This window comes from Gymnoscopelus braueri, assembly GCF_963280865.1.
Source record: "Gymnoscopelus braueri genome assembly, chromosome: 1".
Lineage (NCBI taxonomy): Eukaryota > Metazoa > Chordata > Actinopteri > Myctophiformes > Myctophidae > Gymnoscopelus > Gymnoscopelus braueri.
Window position 1 is genome coordinate 12,750,642 of NC_137603.1, and position 22,414 is coordinate 12,773,055.

Here is a 22,414-nt window from a genome sequence, read left to right on the forward strand (position 1 = left end):
AGGTCTAGATTTACTAAGAATTTTAACTCTCTTACTGCCAAGAACGACTTATAACGAGACATTGTCATAACGCCCTGGCTGCCAAGAACGACTTATGACAACTCTTTTTTTTTGTTATTTTTTTATTTTTTTGAAAAAAACTTTCAGAACCCAAGATATCATGATCTGAAGATTTGCTGCTCCATTCACTTCTAGCTATTTTCAAACATCAGACAACACATGTCAACGAGGTCACAATGACCTCGTTGACATTTGTGAAACCACACCTGAATCTCCTCAGTGATTAGCAACCATCAGGGGATCAATCATACGGAGGAAAAAATGTTGTGGCTACTTGAAAAGGTAACAAAATCGTTCAAAACCCTGGCAGAGGCTACAGACTGCTCTAAAAAAACTCTGGCAGGGTAAGAGTTAATGTCAACGAAGTCGTGATAACCTCGTTGACATTTGTGAAACCACACAGTATAACCCTCAGTGATTAGCAACCGACTACTTGAAAAAGGTAAGAGAATTGAAAAATCGATGGCAGTGGGCAAATGCAGCCAGAAATAAGTCTGACAGTGAGAGAGTTAAGGTTTTTTTTTTTTTTTTTTACTTGAACATGACAAGTAGTGGCTACCCTAATTCACTAAGGTGCACCACTAGAGTTTTGTGCTGGTGAAGTGAGGGAAAAGAAGCATCGGTTAAAAATGGCATGTTTGGGTTGTATTTAATTATTTTGGGCACACTGATGTTGGACCGCAAACACAGTACATGGCAGAAGAGTAATGTATACTGTATACATGTGTCCCACTCCCTGCTAAACCTTTATATCATGGCTGGTGGTCGATGTGGTGAAGGCAATTGTGTCTGCCATACAACGTCTGGGAGAAGCAGGGGTTCATTACTTCCCAGCACTACTGTAGATCGCATGGATATCAGGGTCCACTTCCTCTGTTATCTGCAACGTAGCAGCAGAAACAAAAGTGTCAGTTTGTGGAAACTCTACCACCCATAGTGAATTATCAGTTTGATTAATGATCCAATTGAATTGAATTAATACATTAACGCTTGTCGTTTGTACCGAATGAAAATGACTAAAAGGTTTTCCAAATTTGTTTTGATCTTGCCACTGCTTTGCATGCACACGCACAGTCAAATTCTCAATGTTAATTTAACTCAGAGAGTTAAATTAAGCGTCCATTTGGTTATTGGTCAAAATGTACACTCAGGACTCAGCCACTCAGTGTGTGGCTGTCATCTGACGGAGGTCTTTGTAAAGTGATCCAGGATCACCAACAAAGGCCAAAGCAGTGGCAAGATCCCTCTTCATTAGTGTGTTTAAATGGACTCCCTGCTTATTCTCTGTAAGTTATCAGTCTTAGTAAACTTACCGCTGAATTGAAAAGTGTGGCTACATTACCATTTGCGCTTGTTGCGTGCGTAATGGTCTCTCAAAAAATCTATTGCGTTTGAACACATTTTATTATCAAAGGGTACTGCACAAAAATGGGCACTTCAGATGAATCCTTCATAACATGGCTCAGCTGACCTGTTAAGGCAATAAATGATAGGCTATACTCACAGGTTATACCGTAATAGATAGGCAGTGAGTGCCGACGTCTGTGCGTCTGGTTGGTACAGCTTTGGAAAAGTTGATGAAACATTTTGGAGAATATTTTAGTCTCCTCATAGAGCTATTCAGTTCAAGTATATATATATATATATATATATATATATATATATATATATATATATATATATATATATATATAAAAAAAAATGTATATGCAGGTCCACTGTTATTTACCATGTAGGTGTGGTTAAGCCTGTGTTTCACTGGGGTTTGACAAAGAATTGGAAGGAGTGAGAAAAACACACACTACTTCAATCAGAGCAATGTCCTCCTGTCTCTCACTAAATCAATGGCGGGACCAGGCAATCACACCGTGGCTGAGGCCACAGCTTGCTTTAAATTGGGGCCAATGAAGATGGGGTGTGTAGCAGCTATTTGCAGCAGCAAAAAAACTGGAGGAGGACGACGAAAGTGCAGGGAAGGGAGTTGGTGGGGCAAGACGTGGAATTTGTGTTAGATTTGGTGGATGCACCAACACATTTTCCATCAAACACTAAAAGCAATGATGTGAACATTCATCCATCTGCCTCTGAGCTCTCTACGCCAGAGGTCTTCAACAGGGGGTCCGCGACCCCTAGGGGGTCCGCGGAGGTACTGCAGGGGGTCCGCGAAATTGTTGTTTGATTATACAATATTTTTTGCAGAAACAAAACGTTTTTTTCTTTTTTTCCCCAAAAATGTCAAATTGTCTTTAAACATAACATGAATCCATAGCAAACAGATAAATGGAGGCACAATGCACAATAAAATGGTATGTTTATACATATTTTGTAGAGAATTTTAATTTTGCACACCTACTGGGGCAGGTGCGTAGGAGCAGGCAATATAAAACACAATTTTATACATAAATATACAATATATGTGGTAGCCCCCCCCAGGGGGTCCCTGCTCCATCTACCCATCAGTTTGGGGGTCCCTGGCCTGAAAAGGTTGAAGACCCCTGCTCTACGCTGTAAAAATGTTCAATGTTAATAGAAGAGACGGCGTACAAATGTAGTTTTGTACACTCCCTTACTGTTACATCATGGATGGAATAACACTGAGGATTTTACTGTGTGTAGAAGGTGTGCCTTTGAATAGAGCAGCGGGTCGTGTTAACCCTTTGAGAACGGGAACGCATCTGTGTGTCCATTTTAAGATTTATTTGGCCATTCAAAAAATAGCAGATCTATAAGCTCATATCGTGGCAATGAGCTTGTAGATCTGCATTTAAAAAAAATGTTAACATTTGTGCAAATCTTTGAATATATATTTTTAAAGCAAACGTTTTTAACTCTGTTACAACTTCTGGTGGTCCCTGGAGCAAAATAGTTTGAGATGGGGGTCCACAGCCAAAAAAAAAAAAGAAGAAAAAAAAGGATTTAGAAGACGTTTTGTAGAATCCCCCAGAACCAAAGATTTGAGTTTCAAACATCCGCTTTAAAAAATATGTATTCAAGGATTTGCACACATTTTCACATTCTTTTTTCAAAAGTAGCAGATCTACAAGCTCATAGCACGCGCTATGAGCTTGTAGATCTGCTATTTTTGAATAACCAAAGAAATCTAAAAAAAATGACACACAGATGCGTTCCCGGTCTTAATGGGTTAAAAGCGATGGTTATGCGTGGTCTATGTGGATAGACATTTATCACATGCACGTTCATGTACTTGAATGCCCTAAAAATTACGTCTTTTAAAACATTTATTTGTAGAATAAATAGCCCATTCTTTGTGATGGTTTGGAAAAAGCTGCTTTATCGGGTAGATAGGATAGGAAAGCTGGATAAGGCTACAAACACACACCACTCTTGTACATGACAACTAGCTACAACATAAACTTTTTGCCTGACAGTGTATACTGTATGTGTCCCTGAACATTTCCTTGTACGCGTTTTATTCCCCCCCCTCCCCCCCCCCCCCATCCATTGAAGGCTGTTTCCACTGCAAATCACTGGCCAGGTTCATCATTCTGCCTCAGGTGTCAGGGCCAGGTTCCCCAGCCAGTGCCAGCACGGGGCATGATTTAAATGTCAGCCACATTTTTTTCCCTCTCTATTTATCAATGCATTTATTTTTTTCTGTTTTATGCCCTCATGAAAGGGGGGGGGGGGGGGTTAGTTTTGCCTGAAGCTTATAAGCCCAATAGCTCCTCTGGCCAACTGGGAATAGAGTACAGAAGTCCTGACGTCACTCGTTCATCCCCTGGGTCGTTGAAGTAATTTCTCTATGGAGAATAACATTGGGTCATCATAGAACCGTCTCATATAAGAATTGTGGTCCAAAAATAAACAAACTGTCTCTGCGATATTGTCAGGGAGGTGGCTCTGTATCGTTTATGATAGTCAGTCACTTATATTTGAAACTGTCCGTTTCTGGCGAAAATTTAACTAATTCGGCGGAAGTAACATTAGTGTTTTCTCACCGTCAGTTGATGCTTCATATCCATACGAGTCAAACCGCCGGGATCATTTGTTTATTTTTGGAACACAGTTCTTATTTGACGCGATATTAAACACGTCTATGGGAATTCAGAACGGGGGGGAAAAAATGCGACCCAGGTAGGATGTGTAAATGACGTCAGACTTCAGTGCTCTATGCGATATTTATCTTTACGGAGTGTGGTAGGATATATGTAGGATTGTAGGATGTACTGTATGTTTTCTCTGTATTTTCTGTCTTCTTTTTAAAATGCTGACCCTGGGAGCTGAGCTCCAAAATTTCCTATGCACTTGTGCAAATGGCAAATAAAGTCTATTCTATTCTATTCTATTTGTCTTTGGATAAGCGGTAGATACTTGGTTTACCACAGGGAGACCCAAGTTGTGTTACATGTGTGTTTTTATATCATAAAACTTAAAAAAGATATAATAATAATCCCATACCTTCTGACCGACTGTGTTTGTGTGCCACTCCTTAGATCACTTTACTTTTCCCTATATACTAAAGTCCACAACCAAGGTCGGTCGCTTCAATATTCAATGTGCGTTATTGGTCAACCGCAGCACCTCAAGTCAGAGAGTGGACTCTGGCTACAGGGCTTAATGGAGGCACATGGAAGATGTATGTGCCAGTTAACAGCATGGCCTGCTTTTCAAATCACTCGCTATTAACTGGTAATACAGCGGCCCACTGCCGTATGCCTCTAATCGTACCAATTGCTATGGCAACCCTCGTGACTTATATAAATTTCACCTTATCTGATGTTTTTCCCCCATTTTCCATTCTCTCTCTCTCTCTCTCTCTCTCTCTCTCTCTCTCTCTCTCTCTCTCTCTCTCTCCCTCTCCCCCTTCCCCCCTTTCCAGAGAATGATGAGACAGGCGTGATGGATAGTTTGCTGGAGGCCCTACAGTCAGGTGCTGCCTTCAGAGACCGCAGGAAGAGAGCGCCGAGACCAAAAGGTGAGTCTTGTAGTCTTTGCCTACACACACACACACACACACACACACACACATGGGTACCCCATGAGTAGTAGATAGAGGCACCATTATGCTAATTAATGCTAACATGCTAAGATGCTAATAGTGTTAGCATCCGCCATTAATTAGCATAATGGTGCCTCTATCTACTCCCATGCTTTCACACAGAAGGGAACTCATATTACTCGTGTGCCTATGTGCTGTCCAACACGGCAGCATTACGAAGCCCTGAAAACACCTATAAACATACAGCCGTGAGCACACGCCCTCTCTCTCTCTCGCTTGCTCTTCCGTCCCCCCCCTCCATCCGTGGAAGATCTCTGTGATCTCTCTGAGTGTGTGTGAACACTGCTCTCCTCCTACAGATGGCCAGCAGCAGATCATCAGTCCCGGCTCCTTCCGCCAGGTTCTCAGGCCGGTTAACCATGGTAAAGCATGAATATATATTCAAACAGGTTCCAAATGCTGTCCACAAGCATGCTGCTGAGCTCTGTTTATCTGCCGTTGAAAATCGCATTAAACGCTCTGCGCCTCCTCCAGCTTAGCCGCATTCTGCTTAAACTCCTTTTGACATCTCGAATGTCCTGCTTTTTTATTTTGTCCGTCAACTGAGCTTCTCGAGATGCCCTTCACCTTCTTGTGACCTTGATGGTGTGCATTTGCCTGTGTGCGTGCTGTGCTTTTGTCTCGGGCCTTTGTAACCCGCCGTTGGCATACTAATTACAGCACAATTACTAGGTTGTCTTGCATTATTCATTCTCGTGGAGAGATTTTTTTGTGCAGGCTTAGCCCGGTGCAAAGATAAACAATGGCGTTCTGGTCTTGTCGGAGGTTTTTCTATGATCATTAGCGTGGCACTTAAAAAATTAAGCCGTAACCCTATTACCTTATATTGCTTGTAATTGGAATCCCTATGGCCTGGGCACAGGCATGCATGTATAAAATGACTCGCACACTCCATCCACCCACATCACTGATGGCAGTGATAAAGGGGGCTGTGCTCCGCTGTTCTGCTCTGACTTATCTGAAATTAGATTGGAGAGGGAAGAGAGGGAGGAGGGGAGGAGGAGGGCAAACGGTGGGAGGAGAACGACAGATAAAAGAGGAGGAGGTGGGAGGAGGGGGAAAGGAATGGTGTGAGGCGTGAAGGAAGGAGTAGTTAGAGGAGAGGGGTCAAACAAAAGAATGATGGGAGAGAGGGGAAAGAAGAGATAGCGGAACGAGGAGAGAGCGCCGAGATGTGCGCGCACGCGTACGTGCGTGTGTGTGTGTGTGTGATGGAGTCGCAGCGAGGTTGGGGAAATACGAGGGTGATGGCGATAGACTGTGTGAGAGAGAGCAAAGCTGCAGATACTTATTACTTAACAAGTCACGAGTGTCCCGTGCTTTTGGGGTGCGGACTGTGTGCCCCGGTGTGATCCATCATAGGCTTTTTTGCAACCAACCGCTGTGCCAACTCACACACTCGGCTTCCCTCGCTCGTCCCTCAAACCAAAAAAAAATAAATGAAGGGCACGGGGCGTCGTCCCCCCCCCCCCCCCCGGTGTGTTTAGACCAGAGAGGTCCCGGAAGGTCGCTTGGCCCCTGCCACCTCCACCAGCCGCCCCCCCCGCTGGCATCGTCAGACACAAGCCCTGTTGACTAATAAAGCTTCAGCTTTGTCACTGCAGGCCCTCTCCTCTCTCTTCTGCCAGCCTCCCAGAGCAAACACAGCTAATTACTTCCCTCTGCCCAGCCTCACCACCAGCAGCACCAGCTTAGCCCTCTCAATGCCCATTCATCTTCATTCCCCACCTCTCTGCCATCTGCCTCTTAAATAACACTCCACCTCATCTCCCCTCCTCTCCCCAAGTTCTCTCTCTATCCTCTCCTGGCCTGACAAAGGCCCTGCCCAAACATAATTACCTGTTATTGGTATGGAGCTTTCTCCGCCTCCGTCGCAGATCCCCTTTCCCTTCCTCCTGCATGCAGTCTCCAGTGTGGATCACGCAGGCCCTTAATTGTCCCGAGTTCAGGCGGCAGAGTGAGTGAAACCCCCAGGACGCTGCCCGTCGTCGCGGGGAGGGAGGGAAGACGGTGAAGTTTAGTCAGCAGCACTTGCGGTAAAACAGCTGCTTTTTTATTGAAACCCCGCCCCCACCCCATCCACACACACACACGCACACGCACACGCACAGTGTGCTCCCACTGCTGTAAATACCCTTTAATAATTGATCTCAGGGGTGTTTGCCGCACTCCAGTGGAGCAGCAAAGAGAATTAAAACCGTAACATCTGTGCCAGGAGATACTGTAATTAGCGGGCGGGGTGAGAGTGTTCTGAATGGTCAGTCGGAGGAGCATGTTGTAGGTAGGTGTAGATATTAGCGCCTGGGGAGACTCGGGGGGAACATCGGGGGCATCTGGTCTGCGGGGACCAATCAGCCGGCAAGACAGATTGTAGCTCCCCCAACCGGCTGACTGTGTAGCATTATAGCCATATATACGTATACTGTAGGCTATACAGGATCAGACTTCACTGCAGAATCCTTTTTCAGTGTGGTCTGTGTTGTTGTTTGCCGTGTGGAGCTGTGTTGTTGTCAGTGGTGGAAAGTAACTAAGTACATTTACTCAAGTACTGTACTTTACTTTACTTAAGTAAGTACTTAAAGGGATATTTCACTTTCAAAAAAACTTTTGGTCATTTTATCGTCTATTCAGGCTTTTGTGAGCCCCCCAGACAGTTTATAAGTTGCTAGATTTAGTATTTAGATATTTGATATTCATTTTATCAGACACGCCCCCTTCCTATACAAACCCATTATAACTTCAAACTCCATTTTAACCCGTTAGATTCATCAAAAATACCCGTCCTTGGTTCTGCTGACTCACCCTGCCCTCCTAATACGTGAGGGGGCCGTGTTTTTCGATTACTTTTTTCATTTAAATTTTTTTTTTTTTTATGTATTTAATTTTTTACATTTTCCAAAAGAAATATTAAAAATAAATGAAAAAAGTTATCGAAAAAACACGGCCCCCTCGCGTATTAGGAGGGCAGGGTGAGTCACCAGAGCCAAGGACGGGTGTTTTTGATGAATCTAACGGGTTAAAAATGAAGTTTGAAGTTATAATGGGTTTGTATAGGAAGGGGGCGTGTCTGATAAAATGAATATCAAATATCTAAATAATGAATCAAGCAACTTATAAACTGTCTGGGGGGCTCACAAAAGCCTGAGTAGACGATAAAATGAGCAAAAGTTTTTTAAGTAAAATGTTGAGGTATTTGTACTTTACTTGAGTATTTTCAATTTCCAATACCAAAAATGTTACTTTGACTCCACTACAATTATTTAGTTACTTTTCATATATCAATTATTATATTATAAAACATACATTAACCACTTTAGCCCTGTTTTGTACATAGACTATTTGAAAATAGCCGATCTACAAGCTCACAACACGGCGCATCGCGATGCGTTGTGAGCTTGTAGATCTGCTATGTTCAAACATTGTAGTACTTTTACTTTTGTTACTTTATATATTATATTTTGATACCAATACTTTTTGTACTTTTACTCAAGTAAATTTTGAATTCCGGACTTTTACTTGTAACAGAGTACGTAGCAGTATTGATACTTTTACTTAAGTAAAACATTTGAGTACTTTTTCCACCACTGGTTGTTGTTTGCTGTGTGGTCTGTGTTGTTGTTTGCCGCGTGGAGCTGTGTTGTCGTTTGCAATGATACGGTTCAGTAAGAGGGTTGTAAATGTCTAGCAGCAGGAAGCACTATTCTCTACGCCTTTTGGCGCGGCCTGCAAACATGTTTGGACCGTTGCCCTCTGTCCTGCTCTGTGGTTGTTTTGCCTGCTCCACTGTGTGTGTGTGTAAAGACATGGTCCGTCCGTCCCTCCCTACTCCTCCTCCTCCTCCTCCGTCTGAACTGGCCTCACCGTACGCCCATTCTCCAACGCCATCACTGTCCTTTTGTCTTCTCTTCTCCCCTATCTTCACCTCGGCTCAGCGCACTTCAACTTGAGCCAGCAGTTAAGGTGTTTAGCTGGGTCTGCAGTCTCCCTCTGCTCACACAGGCAGACACACACACACACACACACACACACACACACACACACACACACACACACACACACACACACACACACACACACACACGCAGAGAGAGAGAGAGACTCCTGGGGATGAAGGTAAGTAGGCTTTGAGGTGGCTGTGGCCTGGGTTGGGATAAGACTCTGGAGGCCCTGGGTCTCCTCAACACTCTAAATTGGATTGGGCTCCACAGAATGATGGATCGATGGCGGTTAGTCACACAGGTGTAAGAGACTTATTGAATCTATAAAGCAGCCATAGCTTTTTAACCGTGTGCTCCTAGAAACATCTCTCCAGGCACTGTCTGGTCATTTCAGACTTTTTATTTATTTTTCTTCTTCTTTTTTTACAAGCCCCTGAGGGGGGGTGTGGGCCTTATACCTGCTCACCTGTGTGTGTGTGTGTGTGTGTGTGTGTGTGTGTGTGTGTGTGTGTGTGTGTGTGTGTGTGTGTGTGTGTGTGTGTGTGTGTGTGTGTGTGTGTGTGTGTGTGCGCGCGTGCGCAGGAAGGAGTGAAAAAGAAACTGTTGATATCCATTTCAGTGGCACATTAAGCCAAGGGATTTCAACTGTGTGTGTCTCTGTCATATCCTGTATGATTCACCATAAGAGAAAGGTGGACACAAGGGAAGGCCAGGCTCTGTGAATAGGTAAATGTCTCCCTCTTTAGGAGCCATTACCCCTGATCACTTTAGTGACACCCGACCTGACAATTATCATGTATGATATAGCCCTGAAGCAGAGCTTGAAATTGATGTAAAGGTCACTGCGAAAAAGTCAGCGAGCCCTTCACTAAACCCAAGTGCCTTTTCCTTTCTTTCTTTTCCTTTTCACTTGAAGACACAGGGTTTTGCTCCTTAACAGCTACTGGAGCCTCGTGGTCTTTGAAGAAATGACGTACCAGTGTGTTAGTGGACTTAATTATGCCTGCATTTGTTAACTTACTTTCTTTCTTGTTTAATGGCCAGCAATTACAATGTTGTCAATACAATACCAACCAGCTACAACATCAACAAAACATGCTGGCATAGACAGAGGGAGCAGGGAGAGTTGTTCTCACATACACTTGCCAGTAAAGGTGCGGGTATACAGTATGTGACTGTTTTCAGTTGTAGTTGAACAGTACTTAATACTCGTGTGAGAGGCGACTGTAAGCACGCAAGACTAGGCATTTGGGGGGTAGGAAAAATATACCCCTTCATTCTGCAGGCTGGCAGAGAGCCTAATGTAACTTTAATTCGTAGAAAGAACAGTGGGAAAAGCAAATGGTTCTCTGCTGAGGAGGAAAGTGATCTGCTCGTGCACAAAGTGAAAGCGCGCCACCATTTTACGGGAGCAGAATAATATAATGTGATATAATTATCATCGTTCATTGTCACGGAGACGCAAAGGGTTAACAGGTGGAGCAGCACAGTTTCCTCCTGTACCCTAAATCTATGCATGTCCAAGACGACTATTTCTTGAAATGACAACTTAATAATTGCTTGTTCTTTTTTTAAACGACCACTTATTAAAGAATATTAAGGACAGCTGCGCACTGCACCGGTGTGTCGCGAGCCCCCCCTCTCTCTCTCTCTCTCAAAGCTCGCTCGACCAAAGAAAGCACGCTCTCTCACTCGCTATAAATCTTGCTATGGTCGCCTAACCACACATGACGTATCTCTATCTTTCTCGACATCATGACACTATAACCAGTACAGTGACGTTCTGTGTTCGCACAAAGGGAACGTGTGCGAACGAAAAAGACTATGAAGCTGCCCATCATTTTGCCAACAACAAATATGCCACCATACACTATCTGGACATATTTTCACATGACTTATAATAATAATAAACAAATATACCCACTGCATTGCCTGCATTTCAAGTGAAAATGTGGCTTTATGGAAAGATGGAAAGTCACCCTGTTTCTAATAAGCATCAGGAAAGTGTCTTCTAAATCCCAACAGTATTCTGAAAAAACATATGTTTCTATATCAGTGGTGCACTAACCTTTCCATTTCAAAGACCCCCAAACTTATATGTATTTGGCCGCAGACCCCCATCTCAAAATATTTTGTTCCAGGGACCCCCAAAAGCAAAGATTTGAGTTAAACATGTTTGCTTTAAAACAATATATATATAAGATTTGCACACATGTTCATGAATTTTCAAAAATAGCAGATCTACAAGCTCGTAGCGCGGCACTCGGTGCCACGCTATGAGCTTGTATATCTGCTATTATTGAATAGCCAAAGTGTAAGATCATGCTTTTTAGCTCAAATCAAAAAATGACACAGATGCGTCTTAATGGGTTAATACAGTAAGCTTGCCCTAAATATAATATTTAAAGCATACTTAAATCCCCAAAACTCTAACCATGGTTGCATCTACTGCATGCTGTCAAACTAATTCATCCAACAGACCAGCTAGCAGCATGGGACCAGAAAATGATCAAATATGCAGAATATATTTCAGCAAATGCAGAGAGGAATTCTGGCAGAGAGCCACATATATATGAGTCAAAGAGACAGTCCGCTCTCTTAAGAAATAAAGGCTTTGTCTCCAACAATAACGGAATCACTGAGAAGTACTCCTCATTCTCACAATAAACACACAGGCCATTAGCAAAGTTTCACGGTGATCCGAGGATTCAGAAACAAGCCAATAATATGTGCTTGAAAATGTATCCAGTGAGTCAAAATGGCCTAGTTTTAAAATGGAGTAAAATTCCTCATTGACGTGTTTCACGTGTTTTACCGCAATGGCGCAACGTGCCAATGACGTGTTTGCCGTGTTTTTGAAAAAAAATAAAATCGTTTTTTTCACGCTCAGAACCCAAGATATCATCATTTGAAGATTTGCTGCTCCATTCACTTCTTGTTTAACTTATTACTGAAAAAGGCTTTACCTCTGCTCCTGAGCACTTTTTTTTTACTATGTATTTTTGGCCCAGACATGTTGTTTTCGTAGGCAGACAATTAATGTCAACGAGGTCGCGATGACCTGGTTGACATTTGTGAAACCACACAGTGCAACCCTCAGTGATTAGCACCCATCAGGGGATCGATTATACTGGAGATAAATATTCTCGGACTACTTGTAAAAGGTAAGAAAATTGAAAAATTGCTGGCACAGGACGAACATATATTTTTAAATTGAATTGGCACTGAATGAGTTCCATGTCATTGTAACTCTGTGAGTGTACAGACAGTATGTAACCACATATGATTGGTTCCATTAGTACGCTCTCAGCAGTGCTACGACTAGCGCACAAATGCTGGTCCACGCTCTCCGAGGACTGCAGACTACTGCCACATCCTGGTGTGGAGTTATTTAATCTGATTTCCTCTGACACATGCATGCGCACAACAAGGCGCCATCAGCCGACCGTTTGCAATAGTTTGCGCGGTGTGGCGACTTTTGGACACCTGAAAATCCGACATCATCCGACGTATTCGGACCCGAATGCCAGTCTGTACTCTGTAGTAGTCTGAAGTAGTCCGTTTGGTGGAGAGACACCTTAAACTGTACTAGCTAGCAGTCCTTCCTTTGCTTTGGTCCTCTGCCCCTGGGCTCTGCTATATAGTGATGCTAAACAGCGGGTTTTGACACTCAGAAGGGCAACAGCCGAAACACAGGACAGAGCATATATACAGCAGTGTTAGAAGGCCTTAATGGGTTCAACTGGAATGGAAAGCATCTGCTACTCTCTACAGGCTGGAGGAAAAAAGGAAATGTCAAGCATGGTTATTACAGAGCGTGCCACTCCAGGCTTTTTAACCTCGGTGAAAAAAGTTGCACACAAATGCACAGTCATGTACAAACAAGGCAGGGTGTGGTGTGCCTGGCACACAAAACCGATACTCGCACGCACACGCACGCACGCATACACACACACACACACACACACACACACACACACACACACACACACACACACACACACACACACACACACACACACACACACACACACAGGAAAAACTAAAAAGCCTGCGGCATTGCAACATTTCTTGGCTCTCGATGTATCCTACCTAGTAAGTTTTCAATTTGAGCAAAGGGTCTTTCACCTGCACACAGCCACAGTCTTCTGGAAGTCCAAACCTTTTACAGAAACTGGCCTAGTTCCTCTGCCTTGAATAACAACGAAAAATCACATGCTCGTTAAGTGCTCATGTATCTGCAGCCTGGTCCCAAGCGTCGTGAGTACATCTTCATACGATCACTTGAGACGGTTTGTTAATTTATACCCCTGAGGATGCTGATCACAGCTAGTGCCAGGCTAATGAATCTCTTTAGCCCAGAGGCCAGGTACACCCCATATAGCCCCTGTGTGCCCGCAAGACCATGAATGTGTGTGTGTGTGTGTGTGCGCGTGACTAGATATGTCCATATACAGTAGGGGCTAAATGTGTAACTGAGTGAGTGTATGTTAGTATGTGTGTATTCAAAGGTGGTTTAAGAGCAGATGAGCCGAGTCCGATCCCCTCTCTCAGAGGGGGATCTGGCATCAAACAAATCCCGCCGCCTAAAGGGCTGGGCCTTCCTGGTCCGCTATAGTGAGGGGTCTCTTCACGCTGCGCTTACAGCCTTCGGCTCAGTGCAAAAGACATAGGAGTAGGAGAGTGGGGGGAGTTCAGTAAGAGCAGAAAACAGAAGAATGTAATTATTCTATCACTGCAAGAATAGGCTGTATTGTTTTTTGGGGGGGAGAATCATCAGTGGACGTATAGCTATCGTGTTCATTCCTATTCCTGTCTGAGGACAGAGTGTTTAGGGACACAGACAGCCTAGATACCAGGCTGTTTGTGTGTGGATCGGTGGGGAGGCGAGTTGAATTCTAAACCACATATTTTCCTCTCCTCTCTCCTCTCATCGCTCTCCTACCGTACCTAAATTCTCTCCACTCTACCTCTGAGTCAAGACAGCACAGTGGTAACCATAGCAACAGATCCGCTCAGGGACGAGGCTCTCTTTCTGCCGAGGCCCACAGCGCGACCAGTCACAAACATTAGCCTAAAGCTCATACCGTGTCAGCCAGCCCACTGAAAAGATAAACAGGAAACAATGGGATTAAAAAAGAAGAAAAAAATAAAAGTAATACCAAAGAGGATTGAAGACAGTCCTCTATCCATTTTTCCTTTGCCAAAGGTATTTATACACAGTAAAATCCTCAGTGTTAATTTATCCATTTGTAACTCGAAGAGAATATATCCAGATGGTCCCATAACAACATTGTTTGATTTGAGATTTGGTTGAGATTTCCTTTTTACATTCGTACACTACACTCTCAGAGTTAAGACTTTTACAGTGTAGACAGACCCTTTTGTGAAGGGCACAGATCCACAGACACAGATAGAACACTCAGTTCCCCTCCCATAACCGGAGGAAGCTGGTGTTGATAGCTCCGTATAGTTCCCTCCTCTCTCCCTGGTGGTCATGTGATATGACTGCTGGCACTGCTGATGTGGGAGGACGGCGTGGATGTGTGTGGCTGGGCGATAAGGCTGGTGTAAAATTTAATTAACACAAAGCTGTGGTGAAAATGGCTTCATTTCGCACTGCATTATTAACTAGATCCATGCGTAAGAGCCCCAGTCTGAATCTTTTCATGGACACGATCCTCCTCTCTTGTGTACCAGTTGAACTGTGTGAAGCCCCTATCGGGGAGGGGAACGAACGGTACGCAACTGGAGCATAATAGGTATATAGGGCTGGACCGGGGGAGAGAGGACGGTTCTCAGCGGAAGGTTGAATAGCGATCGCAGATTAGCAGCTCACCTGCGGCTCGGGGGCCTGAGCCAGTCTGAATGGGCTGATTAGGGTGCCTTGGCCCTGACATGCTGAACACTGCTTCCTATTTCACGACCCGAAGCCTCTATTACTGCCCCAGCTTCCTCATAATCCTGCTAAGAGTGGATATCTGAGGGGCCTGATCGGCTTAGGACTCGGCTGGAAATGGGAGGCTGTACGACAGGGGGGAGGGACACGGAGCGGAGTGCAGAGGTGTTACGCTATCGTCGGTTTCCTTCTCCTGACTGAGTGGGCACAGCGGAGTAGTAGTGTGAATTTGTGTATGTACTTTGTACAGTCACCCATAGCCCTGACCTCTCGCAAACCACTCATGTGAATAGCCCTATATATCACACAGCTTTTTCATTTTCTCATGTGATTCCATTCCAGACTTTATCTTTTTCTTCTACATGCCAGGGACCCATATAGCAGCACATAGCGGGCCTTTAAAAGCCATTAACCATTAAGTATCCAAGCCTTGCCTTCTCCAAAGACACATACATATAGCCATCAATCTGCTCTTTTCCCACATAGCATGCCATTTCTTCTCCCATGTCCTATGGGATAACAAAACAAGACTAGGACAACACCTAATATATGGCCAGGCTGTGTATGAAACGCTAGAGGGCTTTTGCTGCAATTTGAGACCAAGGACACAGGAAGTGGCGACAGTTGGCCGAGGCGAGTGATGAAGTTACACCATGGGTTGGCAACATTAACTTACATTTCTGGTAAATCATTTCAACTAAATGCAGTATTGTTAAAATGTGGTCACATTTCTAGAAAATGTGTACCGTTCAGTGTTGCCAGCTCGGATAATATAATAATAATAATAATATATATCCAATAATATATAGGCTACTGTATATCCAGCGCAATCCACCAAAACTCAGCCCCAAAACATATATTGCCTTTTGCAACCTGTGAGCGCAGGCCAAAGCTTGTTCAAAGTCAGTGGTTTCATTCAGAAACCACTGACTTTGAATAAGGGGAATTACTAAGCAAGTCCATGTTGTTCTCTAAAAAGTGGCACGAGGACAGACTTGAATACAGCTGTATTTTCTATGTCCCAATCTCATCTAAGATATCAGACAAATCATCCACCGTGTTGACTGAAGCATGACAAGCAAAGTAGGTTGCTATCCTGATTTCATGGCATCTTTTGGTCATCTTTTATTACACACTGCACAGCCGTTGCCACTGGTACAGCAAAACGTTGGATGCTTATTACATGGCGGGGACTGCATCCTCAGAATCAGAATCATTTCGAAAGAGCAACAGGCTCATGTTCAGTATTTCGGGTTGTTCCCATAGAGAGGTTTGGACGTGCCAGTTTAATAGATCATTTCAGGCTGACTAGAACCAAAGGGCTGGAGACCCTATTCCAGTCCAGCCAAAAATAGAACACAGATATCATTGTCTAGTGTCTAGTGGTGTGTGTGTGTGTGTTAGTGTTTGCGGCTGTTGCTGTGGGCGTTTGCTGTTCAACATCGGACTCGTTCCCTCGTCAATGCTTTCCACAAAACATGATTACTATTCTACAGGTCTGCACTGCACAGGCAGCACCTAATTACAGCTCACCTCTTTGTTAAGGTGACCTCTTGCTCCATCTGTTCCTAGCATGGATGCACGCACACACACACACACACACACACACACACACACACACACACACACACACACACACACACACACACACACACCAACAATGTGACTAGAGGGCTCGAGACAGACAGACAAAGGCAGGTCAAGGTACACTTGTCCATCTGGATATGCTGTTATCTACAACAGCAGCTAAATACCCAACCGACCAATCATGTGTCGTGGACAAGGAGAGGCTGTGACACTGAGAGGTCAGAGGTCAGCAGACATGAGTACTAAGTCTAGTGCAACCTGTCTAGTCACACACATCGCCCCCGAAACCAGACCAACAATTGGCCTTTAACACTCAGGACCCTCTGTCTGCACAGCATTTTAACAGAGGGTTTCAGCTATCATACATTTCTCTCTGTGCGTGTATATGTCTGCGTTGTGGTGTGTGTGTGTGTGTGTGTGTGTGTCTGTGCGGGTAGTACCCGGTGTTCAGGAACAGAAGCTCTTCGGCAATAATTTGTCACTCTAATGAAAAGCGCATGGGCTTGTACGTGATGTGCGGATGATATATTACGGCTAAACGTCGATAAATCAGCAACTTTGACAGTCAAACTTTTGGTACAATGACATGTAGCATCAATTCAAATGGATTCAGGGGAAGAGAGCGTCTGTACTTGTCTCTGTCTTGGGCTCACAGGAATGATTTAATAACCCAACTCTCCCCCCCCCCCCCCCCCTCTCTTTTTCTGCTTATGTCATGTCTGGGGAAAAGCTCTGCGAGGGGAAGGGAGGCAAAAGAACTGAGAGAAACTGATACGCCACAAAGAAAAGTCAAAAATAAGGAATTAACGTGTGGTTAAAGGAAGGTGGTGGCATGATGGGGAGGCTTTTGCTCAGCTCTGATATGGCTATAACAAGCGGTAGAAATGTAAGAGGAAGATGCATATGAATGCACATACTGTACCGTGATTGTTACGTAAAGCCTTGGTGGACAACACTGTGTTCGGCCACTGTATGTGCCTCTACGAACTGTGGCGATGTTCCATTTGGCCTTTCAACGTTGCCATGTTCAGTGAGAGAAATAAGCAACCAGGTCTAGGAAAACAAGCCCAAAAGAAGCGACTACAGGCCACATGAGCACTTTCAACCGTCGGCTATTTGAAAATAGCCATGCCGCAGCCTGGTATAATATGGCTGTGTCATATCTTGTTTTTTTTACTTTTCATCCGACTTTTCAATGACTTTCATTTCGCCTTCACTCTCTGTCTCCAAGCTTAACGCTTATTCTTCCTTTTTTGCAGTTTTGCTCTGAGATGCAACGTGGTTTGAGATTCAAATTAAGCCTATTAGTCATCTCCTGTGAACGTTTGCACCTGTTCTACCCAAGTCGTTTAAAGTTCATTCTGATTAGCTACCGATAGGCAAAGTCAACTTAAAGTAGCTCCATTTATTACATTGTGGTGTGTGTAGGGAGTGGTTGGGCGGCCATAGCTGAGTGGTTAGTGAGCCCGCCTAGGGAGCCAGAGGCCCTGGTTGCCCCAGGTACGATTCCAGGCCAGGCCAGCAAATGTGTCGATGAAATGAAATTTGTCCCTGAGCAAGACTCTTAACCCCTAATTGCTCACAGGCCCTCATTGGAAACAAGACCGTAAGGACTTTCATGAACGGACCTGTTAAAGGAATTATCCTTATTATGGGCGAGAGAGAGAGAGAGAGACAGACGGGGCTCGCGACACACCGGTGTAGTGAGCAGCTGTCCTTAATATTCTTTAATAAGTGGTCGTTTAAAAAAAGAACAAGCAATTATTAAGTTGTCATTTCAAGAAATAGTCGTCTTGGACATGCAGAGATTCAGGGTACAGGAGGAAGCTGTACTGGTCCACCTGTTAACCCCTGCGTCTCCGTTACAACGAACAATGGTAATTATATCACATTATTATTATTCTGCTCCCGTAAAATGGCGACGCGCTTTCACTTTGTGCATCGAGCAGATCACTTTCCTCAGCAGAAAACCATTTGCTTTCCCCACTGTTCTTTCTATGAATTAAAGTTACATTAGGCTCTCTGCCAGCCTGCAGAATGAAGGGGTATATTTTTCCTACCCCCCAAATGCCTAGTCTTTACGCGCTTACAGTCGCCTCTCACACCAGTATTAAGTACTGTCCCACTACAACTGAAAACAGTCACATACTGTACCCCCGCACCGAGTGCCGCGCTATGAGCTTGTATATCTGCTATTTTTGAATTGCCCAAAGAAATCTAAAAATGACACGTTCCCGGTAAACCCAACTTCTTCTTAGAAGAGCCCCTTGCACATTGTCTACTTGCTGATTAGTAAAGAAAAATAACTAAAACATAATACAATAACAATAGCGTGTGTGTGTTAGTGTCCATTGTTCTGGTTGCCTGGTGAAAGAGCCGCACCGAAGCCTGCTGGTCAGAGCCTTGAGGATGTGGTACCACACTTTCCAGATGGTAGCAGCTGAAACAGTCCATGGTTGTGGTGGGTGTGATATGATAATCGTATCGGCTTCATTGACACACCATCCGGTGTATACAGTATATCATGGTTGTCAGTGGTGGAAAGTAAAGTAACTAAGTACATTTACTTAAGTACTGTACTTAAGTACAATTTTGTGGTATTTGTATTTTACTTGAGTATTTCCAATTTCCAATACTTTTACTTCTACTCCACTACATCTCAGAGACAAATATTGTACTTTTACTCCACTACATTTACTTGAAAACTTTAGTTACTAATTACTTTTCAGATATAAATTATGATATAATGAAACATACATTAACCACTTTAAACCTATTTTATACCCAGGCTATTTGAAAATAGCAGATCTACAAGCTCACAACGCGTCGCATCGCGACGCGTTGTGAGCTTGTAGATTGGCTATTTTCAAATATTTATTACTTTTACTTTTGGTACTTTAAGTACATTTTGATGCCAATACTTTTGAGCTTTTACTCAAGTAAATTTTGTATTCTGGACTTTTACTTTTAACAGAGTATTTTTATATTGCAGTATTGGTACTTTTACTTAAGTAAAGAATTTGAGTACTTTTTCCACCACGCCAAACGGGGGTGCATCCATCCAGCCCTGTGGTGGAGTCTTGGTGGTGCCTCTGTAGAGCGTCTGTAGGACCATGTGCCCCTCAGCTGCCTGAGGTGAAAGAGTCATTGCTATATGCTCACCCAGTGGTGGAAAGTAACTAAGTACATTTACTTAAGTAACTGTACTTAAGTCAAATGTGGACGTATTTGTACTTTGCTTGAGTATTTCCAATTTCCAATACTTTTCACTTCTACTCCACTACATCTCAGAGGCACATATTGTACTTTTACTCCACTACAATTATTTGAAAACTTTAGTTACTTTGAAGATATAAATTATAATATTTTAAAACATACATTAATCACTTTAGCCCTATTTTATACATAGGCTATTTGTAAATAGCCGATCTACAAGCTCACAACGTGTCGCATCGCGACCCGTTGTGAGCTTGTAGATCTGCTATTTTCAAACACGCGAGTACTTTTACTTTTGGTACTTTAATTTGATACCAATACTTTTGCACTTTTACTAAAGCAAATGTTTAATTCCGGACTTTTACTTGTAACAGAGTACTTCTAAATTGCAGTATTGATACTTCTACTTAAGTAAAACATTTGAGTACTTTTTTCCACCACTGTGCTCACCACATGAGAGAGATGTCCCAAGAGACGTCCTCTCTGTGATTATGAATGCAGAGGAACTTGAAGGACACCCTGGCATCTGCGGCCCTGGCATCCCTGGCATCTGCCCAACAGGAAGTTCACGATCCAGCTGCACTGGCTGGGGTTGAGTCTGAGGTCCCTGCAGGCTTGGTGTAAATTCTAGAGGGGATTCTATGGAGTTGAATTTCTGAACTTGTAGTCTCCAAGCAGTCTCACATAAGAGTTCCTCTTCTCCAGGTGGGTGAGGGCCATGTAGAGTGTTGTGGCTGTGGTGTCGTCTCTGGATCTGTCTTGCCCGGTAAGATTGGTGAGGGTCCAGGGTGGGGCCAGTGCTTTGAGAATCGATTGATCGATTGACTACTTAACTCTCTTACTGCCCAAGAACGACTTATAACGAGTCATTGTCATAACGCCCTGGCTGCCAAGAACGACTTTTGACAACTTTTTTTCAGAACGTTCAGAACCCAAGATATCATGATCTGAAGATTTGCTGCTCCATTCACTTCTTGGTTAACTTATTACTCGGCTCCTGTGTACTTTTTTTTCACTATGTATTTTTGGCCCAGACATGTTATTTTCAAAGGCAGACAATTAATGTCAACTAGGTCGCGATGACCTCGCTGAAACCACACAGTGAAACCCTCAGTGATTAGCACCCATCAGGGGATCATACTGGAGATAAATATTCTGTGACTACTTGAAAAAGGTAAGAAAATCGAAAAATCGCTGGCAGTGGGCAAACGCAGCCATAATTAAGTCTGGCAGTGAGAGAGTTTGCAAACTGTACAGAGGTACGGTTTACAATGTTTGTTAAAACCCTAGGGGCTTGTTTCCATTGTGGTTCTGTGTATTCAATTCATTAACTCATTTAGTGCCACAGGATGTAAAATACTTCTGGGAAAAAAAAAAGAAAAAAAAAATCATTTTTTTTTCTTTTTTTTGGGGGAAAAAAATGTTCAGAACCCAAGACATTCACTTCTTGTTTAACTTCTTACTGAAAAAGGCTGTATCTCGGCTCCTAAGCACTTTTTTTTACAATGAATTTTGGCTGTGGCACTGAATGTTTTTTTTTTACAATGAATTTTGGCCAGTGGCGCTGAATGAGTTAAGACATTTAAAGACATACTATAATATACAATATAATAAACAAGACACAATCAACACGGGCAATGCACGTACTGTATATGTATACAGTAAACATTTGGGTGGGAAGGGGGGGTCTTTTCTGGGGGCTGAGGGCTTTTCTAGGACCCTTTTACAAATTGCAGATAGGTGCTCTTTTATGGCGGGTTTGAAGGGGAAGCATTGTTAGGGAACTCTCCCTGACATGCTTTTCTCAAAGTGTTTGCGCGTCGTGGAAAGCAGCATGTCATCTTGTTTTCTTGACTTTCAGCACCAGAACAATGGTGGATGACTTGAAGCATGGAGGGGGACTACATACATAAATGGGGAAAAAGGCAGAGGTTGAATTATGTCCACGAGGACACCCAGCCAGCTGTGCCACAGCTGGAGAAATGTCAGTATTTAATGGTTGTATAGTTTTAACAGAAAAATATTCACAGGCAGCATCAAATCACAACAGATTTATTTTGTATCTTGTCTTGGAAAAAAAATGACAAGAGGATGAGCGTATAAAGGGCAGCCGGAGCTGAGTGGGTAGTGAGGCCGCCGTGGAGTAATCAGATGATCACCTGTCCGCCCCCCCGGGCCGCCCAGTCTATGTGTTGAAGAGTGTCCCTGAGCAAGACACTTAACTTCTTAATGGCACTTCTCCACTGCTCCTAATAGTTAGGGTGGGTTAACTGCAGAGGACAAAATGTCACTTATGTGCAAATGTACAGTGACAAACTGATCCCTTATATCAGACCATGTTACACTGAGAGCAGTCAGTATGCGCATGCAGGCCGGCTGTGGTGTAAAGTAACTAAGTACATTTACTCAAGTACGGTATTTAAGTACACTTTTGAGGATTTCTTTACTTTTCAGATATAAATTATGATATTATGAAACATACATTAACCACTTTAAAATATTTGAAAATAGCCGATCTACAAGCTCACAACGCGTCGCAACACGATGCGTTGTGAGCTTGTAGATCTGCTATATTCAAACATTTTAGTACTTTTACTTTTGGTACTTTAAGTACATTTTGATACCAATACTTTTGTACGTTTACTCAAGTAACATTTTGAACACAGGCCTGTTTAGTTGTAACAGAGTATTTCT

The 22,414-nt window shown here is 43.4% G+C and overlaps 1 protein-coding gene across 1 annotated transcript in view; it reads left to right on the forward strand.

The window, feature by feature from the left end:
* LOC308090904 (protein diaphanous homolog 3-like) overlaps positions 1-22,414 on the forward strand; it is a 337,084-nt gene that overhangs the window by 233,292 nt on the left and 81,378 nt on the right. The window contains exons 27-28 of the mRNA XM_080436177.1: positions 4,901-4,996; positions 5,380-5,442. Coding sequence (XP_080292303.1) covers positions 4,901-4,996; positions 5,380-5,442 — 159 coding nt within the window. The remainder of the gene's footprint in view (positions 1-4,900; positions 4,997-5,379; positions 5,443-22,414) is intronic.